Here is a 6706-nt window from a genome sequence, read left to right as displayed (position 1 = left end):
CCTGGAGGAACCATCTTTCAGGGGAGAAGGAAATTCAGTCCCTATTTGTAGTCCTTGGCCTCTGCTGAGGCTGCCCACCAGGAGCCAATACATGCCAATTCCAAGTGTGATTTTGATGACACTGGCACCTGCTCATTGAGAACTGGGCTGAGAACTCATCCCCCAACCCCATTTCATTAAACGTCCACCAAACAATTCTGCATTTTTGATGCCAGCATGTCTCAGCTGAAGCCGAGCGACAGCAGGGGCAGGTCTGGTCCCCTAACATCCCCGCCATTTCGATTCAGTTGGAGCCGCACTCTGTTATATAACTGCCTTTACTTGGAACAGGGAGTTTGGCTGGAGCTGAGCGGGGAGAGAACTGGCGTAGAGGATCACTCCATTCCCTCGCTGGTGTCTAGTCGAGTTCTGCCTCAGAATGGTTCAGAATACCAACGGAGTTTCCAGTAAGCACCACCCAGCTAACAGGATGGGACAGTGGTAATGCCCTCGGAATATCAACAGCTGCCTGAAAGGACTCAGCGAAGAGCTGTTCACAAACAGTGCTTTCCACACCACGGAAGTGACTTCAAAAGCTCCAGGGAAGTGGTCTGCAGCACTGTGTAACTGAAGCAAGAGGGGATAGAGCAGCATCCTGCCTCCACCCTTCCAAGCTCTCCTTTCCCTGATGAAATCACAGCTGGCTGTTAATGGAGGCAGGGTGCGGGGAGCCAACACAAACTAATGCTGCTTGGAGAAATGACAGGAGGGCCTGGGCTAGAAAGTACAAAGAATAATACAGCAGGTTGCAGCAGTCTGCACTTCTGCCACCCTAGAACTCCAGCCCCACAGCCAGCGTTGGAGCATGGCTTAGTGAATTGAGTGGCTGGTGAAAGTTGGGGCTCTACAGCCCTGCAGGCAGAAGGCTTCCATTCATTTCTATAAGAACAGCAGGGCAATTCCCCTTCCATGCCCTGCCACCATCCCATGGGCCTTTGCCCTTTGCTGGAGGAAGCATTAGTGGGGTAGGAGGGTTGGTCAGTGTCCATGGCTCACTCATCTCTGGGCCTCTGCAGGGATTGCCCCTGAGAAGTCAATTAGAACTGGTGGAGGTGGATTGATTCTGTGGACACCCATGCATTAGGAACTGCTCTGAGCCAAGAAATCACCACCCAAAGGGAATGCCTTTCCATTTCTACTGCTCCAGACGGCATCTGAACCAGCAACTCAGGAGTTATTTATCCAAACTCACCTCAAAAGGCGATTTACAGCAATAGAGCTGGACTGTTTGAATTAGGAACGTGCCTGTCCATTTGAGGCACGCTTCCCTGGGGTACCTGAGTCCCCCACCTCCCTCCTGAAAGGGTGGGTGATGCTGTGGGGAGTTACAGGGTCATGGTCAAAGCAGTTCTTTTATTTTCATACATCTCTGCTGTTCCCTGGGCCCTCCCCCTCTACTCATGCACAGGCAGAGGCCAGAGGGAACCTACTTGAAAAAGCAGAAACCAAGCCCCACACAAGCCTGCAGCAACTCGAGTGTCCATCGCACAGAGAAAGTGGAAAGGCTAGTGCAGGACACACAGAATTCTTCCCCTGCACACCAGGGCCTTTGGTGCTGGCAAGACTTCAGCACAAACCCACACTCTGGCTCACCCATAGCTCCAGTGGGAGAAGCCCACCCACCAGTTCACCAGAAGCATGAATTCTTTCGAGACAAGGGAATGAATTGGAGGTGGGGAAGGAATTTTCCCCCAGGTCAGACTGACAGCAGTTTTCACCTTCCTCTGCAGCATGAGCTGTGGATCACCTAGGCATAGTTCAGCTAGCCATTGGCTTGCCATTGCAGGGGCTCGGGCATTGGTGGCAGCTTGAGCTCTGCCTGAGCAACATGACAGCTTTAGTCTGTGCAGAACAGCCCCTCCCCAACTGGTGCTGAGTGGCCCCTGACCTGTACAAGCTGGAAAGCCCTGAGGAAGACATGGTCACACTTTGGAATCCCAGAAGCTGTTGGGAGTCTCCCCTTTTAAGCCTTCAGAAACAAGCAGCCCCTGACACCCTCCGTCCCTGTGTTCAGACACAGAAGTCTTGGCCACACCTGCACGAGACAGTTACACTCTCCCCTGCCTGGGATTATCAACGTTTTGGATGAGCAGGCAGAACCCCACCTAACTACCATTCTCTTCATCTCATGCCGTCTCCTGCCAACAGCAGCTGGCCACACCTCTGCTGGTGCTCAGATGACATGACAAGTGGTCATGTCACCAGGCCCCCCACTCACCCCGCCCCCCCGCTCACCAGCCCCCCACTCACCCCGCCCCCACACCCCAGCCCCTCGCTCACTGACCCGCCGCTCACCCCGCTTTTTTATTTCGTAAGTGCTACTAGTTTGCTTGCTGGCCTATTTTTTAATCTGTGCCACTCATCAGTGGATGCTTTGTGACACTTGCCCGCCCCCTGGGAGTTGCTACTGATTTCCATGCCCTGGAGTAATTCTGTCAATAAGCAATATGAATGGGATCAAGATAAAACATCACCCACTCTTTGACAATTGAATTCCTTTATGAGCCCAGTTCTAGTCAGCACCTCTCTCCCCCCGGGCACATCTGTGCATGAATGTCAGCAATATGGAGTTTACAGGAGCAGCAGGATGTCAACGCGGTAGACAGGGTAGTTACAATGAGAACAGACTCAGTACAAGATGATAAACACAAGTCATTAAAAGTCCCTCCTTCCTGCTTTTCCTGTGGAGGGAGAGTTTCTCTTAGCCCCTCTGCAGGGAGAAAACCAACTGCAGTAGGATCCTGCAAGAGACAGAGCCCTAAATAATACAGAGAATTACACACACAAGGAATAACCAGGAGACCCAGGGCTCTGCTCCTTGGCCGGTGCCAACCAGTGCAGGAATAGTCTCTCTCCAGAAGCGTTTAGAGACAGACTGGTTCCTTCAGGAGCTGAACACTGTGTGGTAGAGGTATTGAGGAGCCCCAGCACAGTCCATCATAGCTCAGCATGATAGGAGTCAGTCTTCAACAGCTCACTGGGTTTCATGAAGATCCCCTCCATCACCTTCCAGTTGTTGTTCTGGTTGGAGTAGGACATGCCATGGACTTCCTTTTGGCCATGGATAGGTCGCCCATACTGCTCCCCAGTCACAGACAGGAGCATGTCAGTAGATGAGTGCTTGAACCGTACCTCGCCATCCCGCACCCAGTAGGTCCCACTGCACAGAACAGTCCAGTCATCCAGGTAGTCTCCCTCGCCATCCTCCCCAAACGCGCTGACTTCCTGCAAGAACAGCAGAAGGAAACACCATTTCAGTGTGCCTCTGAAAACGTCCCTGCGAGACAGAGTGAGCCACCCAGAGAAGAGCTAGAACGTGGAATGATTATATTCTTGGTACAGGTTATGTATTAGCTTGAAGAAGAAACCTCCAATCTTGAGCACTGAGCAGGGATTTGGGCCTTTGGATCACAATTAAGGACATACCTCCATGTCCCCCTCCTCCTGAGGAATCACATTGTGTCAGATTTGCAGGACTCACACAGAGAACAGCATTCCCACTGGAAAAGGGGGCAGGGACCTGCAAGGACTTGCCTTTTCAGGGCAGTGACTTACAGACAACTCTCTCCCTGCTGCAGTCATACACACAACGCCTTTCTCCTCCCTCAGGCACACAGGGCAGGGTAGCCAGTGTCACTGTCTCAGGCAAGCGCCAGCCCAGCTCTCAAGCAGACAGGTCAAGGTTTGTCCTGTCCAACCCCCTCAACTAAGTACTGACCACTCAGTGAGCAGAGAAGGGTGCCAAGGCTGATGCTATACTACAGACCTCCCCGCAGAGAACCCTCGTCAGGCAATACCAGGGAAATAAGTGGGAGCCATGCCCACAGAAGTCTCCACACAACTCTAACTCCAGGGATTACCTGGTTTCCTGAGAGAGGCGACGTGAAGTGATGGCTGTGCAGGTTTCGCCCTGTGTTGATGTGGGTCAGCCGGATAGACTGCCCACATTGCACAGGAGTCCCCCTCTCACAGACCATGGATGTCTTTCCCCGAACTCTCCAGTAACTGTTACTGTCGTCCACAGCAGAGACGCCCGTCACTGACTGCTGCCCACTACCTGCATGACCAGAAAAGAAGTCAGAGAGCGTGCAACCTGCCCACAAATTCTTAAGTACTGCAGAAGGCAAGAAACACTTGGGAAGGCTGTGGACAGACTTCGCCAAAAGCGGGAATTTGCCCATCAGGCAGTTTTAGTTCAACAAAATATTTTGACATTCTGGGTCCCTTATAGAGTTTCCAACATAAAATGCAATCGGCAGCATGCTGTAGAGCAGCACACAAATCAGGAACAGGACTACATTCCTTCCAAAGGCTTAAGAGCCGCACAAACTGCCCAAGTGCAGCCAGAGTATAAGGGGAGCAGGGACCCCAGGCTCCGCCAGAGAAGGAGGCAACATACCCAGCCTTCAAAAGAACTTTGAGGGTAACAAGGCTCCCCAGAAACCTGCAACACATGCAGATGTTGTCATTGAGTGGACGGGGGAGAACAGGTTCTGTACCAAAACTATAGATTACTGGGATGTGAAACCAGGCAGGGGACTCGGTTCCAGACCAAGCTCGGAACAATATGTAGCAATGGGGAAGGGATGGGCAGAGAACAGGAGAGAAAGTAAGTCAGTCCATGGAGACAGGTCCCAGTCCAGCATGAATGGTCCAGGAGAAAGGTTTCAGAGAAGGACCTTGGAAGGGATGGGGTGGCGCAGCTGGGCTGCAGACCTGGAGATGGGATACAGGAAAGAGTCCTGAGCAGAGAGGGTAGCTGTGGGGTATAACAGGTATCAGAGACAGGCAACGGGACCGGGGCGGGGAATCGCGGGCAGGGCCCAGGCCAGGGACCGGGCGGGGGAGGGGCGGGGATCGCGGGCGGAGGCCAGGCCAGGGGACAGGGGATTGCGGGTTGGGGGCCAGGGGACCGGGGGAGGGGAGGATTGCGGGCAGGGGCCAGGCCAGGGGACCGGGGAGGGGAGGATCGCGGGCAGGGGGCCCAGACCAGGGGCCGGGGGAGGAGGGGATCGCGGGCGGGGCCCAGACCAGGGGCCGGGGGAGGAGGGGATCGCGGGCGGGGCCCAGACCAGGGGCCGGGGAGGGGATCGCGGGCGGGGCCCAGACCAGGGGACCGGGGGGAGGGGAGGTGATCGCGGGCGGGGTCCAGGCCAGGGGACCGGGGCGGGGAGGGGATCGCGGGCGGGGTCCAGGCCAGGGGACCGGGGCGGGGAGGGGATCGCGGGCGGGGGCCCAGGCCCGCCCCGTTACCAGATCCGTAGCGCACGTCGTGCGAGTGGAGCCGGACGTTGTGGCGGACGTTGAGCAGCTTCACTACGGAGCCGCAGGTGACCGGGCCGGGCTCGGAGCCCGCCGCCGCGCCCAGGCCCACCACCAGTATTAGGAGCCGGGGCCCCGGGACTCGCCAGCGCCGCATCCTCTCTACCGGAACCGGAAACCCACCCAACCGGAACCATAGAGCAGCGCCCTCGGAGCCTATCGTTCCCCTGCACTCTCCGCGCCTAGAGAGGCAGGAAGTGCGCCCGTGAGCCGGAAGCGGAAACTTTCTGAGTGACGATCTGAGCGCCCGGAGGTCGCGGCTCTTCTGCTCCCACCTATCTCCGCCGCAGCGGAGGCCTCCATTTTCCCTTCGGCCCTGAGCGGAGGCGGCGAGAGTCTCGGAGCCCAGCGGGTAAGTCCGGGCGCGGCCCTCCCGGGGCCAGGAGTGGGGGCGCTGGCCGGGGTCTCTGGCCCGGGGGGCGGGCCCCTATCGCCCGCGGGCGTCTCTCCGCGCCCGGGCAGCGGCGGGCGGTGGGGAGGGTCCTCCTGGGCCGCCGCCCCTGCCCATCCCCCCGCCGCGCCTCAGACCCCGCCCTGCCCCATACCCTCCCTATCGCCCCCCCGCCGCCCCCGTCGCACCCCGCGGGCCCTTCCCCTCCCCCTCCCCGCTGCCCCTCCCCTCCCTCCTCCGCGAGCGCCCAGCCCCGCTCCGGGGGTGCCCCGTGCCCACAGCCGGCCCCTGTGGCCGGCAGCATTGGTCGCTCTTTGTACGAGCGCCCCACAAACGGGTAACCCAGCCTCAGCCCGTGCCCTGTGCCGCGTTGTGCCGGGTGCCTGCTGCGAAGGTGGCACTGCAGCAGCTCCTCGCCCTGGGGGGACCCGCTCGGGTGTATTGGGGTGTTTGGTTGGTAGGGGAAATGAAAAGGCCCCGGAGCTGCAATGGTGACTCGCCTTTCCCCGGGTTAGAGGCCTACGTGCTTTACAGCCTGGGCACATGGAGCTGAGAGAACCTGTTTTCCAAGCACTGGGCAACAAAATCTGAGTCATAGCTGTAAGCAGGCAATGAGGGCTTCTGCATCAGCTTCATGCGACCTCTCTGTCCACCTTTCATTCCCAAGGATCCCAGGGCACTTTAGCACTGCGCAGTAGGGTACCACCATTGCTGTGGATGGGTGTCACCCGGCCCAAAAGAGAACGGGGCCAAACCCCTCCTCTTACAGAAAGGGCCTTGTGGTCTTTAACGTTAGCAGAGAGGATCTGTCTTTTAAGGCAGTGGTTCTCGACCAGGGGTATGCAGAGGTCTTCCAGGGGGTACATCAACTTATCTAGATATTTGCTGAGTTTTACAACAGGCTACATAAAAAGCACTAGCGAAGGCAGTACAGACTAAAATGTCATACAGACA

At 57.1% G+C, this 6706-nt stretch overlaps 2 protein-coding genes across 3 annotated transcripts in view; one reads left to right on the top strand and one right to left on the bottom strand.

The window, feature by feature from the left end:
- Window positions 1–2519: 2519 nt before the first annotated feature.
- SDF2 (stromal cell derived factor 2) lies at window positions 2520–5478 on the bottom strand. The gene is made up of 3 exons (XM_039508439.1): window positions 5293–5478; window positions 3900–4096; window positions 2520–3264 (listed from the first exon to the last, which is right to left on the bottom strand). Exons 1-3 carry the CDS (start codon window positions 5456–5458, stop codon window positions 2977–2979), a joined length of 651 nt encoding a protein of 216 aa, XP_039364373.1. The 5' UTR covers window positions 5459–5478; the 3' UTR covers window positions 2520–2976.
- A 27-nt stretch (window positions 5479–5505) lies between these two features.
- The window catches only part of SUPT6H (SPT6 homolog, histone chaperone and transcription elongation factor), a 40795-nt gene continuing 39594 nt past the window's right edge, over window positions 5506–6706 (top strand). For both annotated transcript variants that reach the window (XM_039508438.1, XM_039508437.1), the window contains exon 1: window positions 5506–5713. The gene's annotated coding sequence lies outside the window, so the exon portion shown is untranslated. The remainder of the gene's footprint in view (window positions 5714–6706) is intronic.

The sequence above is a fragment of the Mauremys reevesii genome, linkage group 20, assembly GCF_016161935.1.
Source record: "Mauremys reevesii isolate NIE-2019 linkage group 20, ASM1616193v1, whole genome shotgun sequence".
NCBI classification, from domain to species: Eukaryota; Metazoa; Chordata; order Testudines; family Geoemydidae; genus Mauremys; species Mauremys reevesii.
Note: the sequence above shows the minus strand (reverse complement) of the source record. Positions and strands in the feature narration are given on the sequence as shown.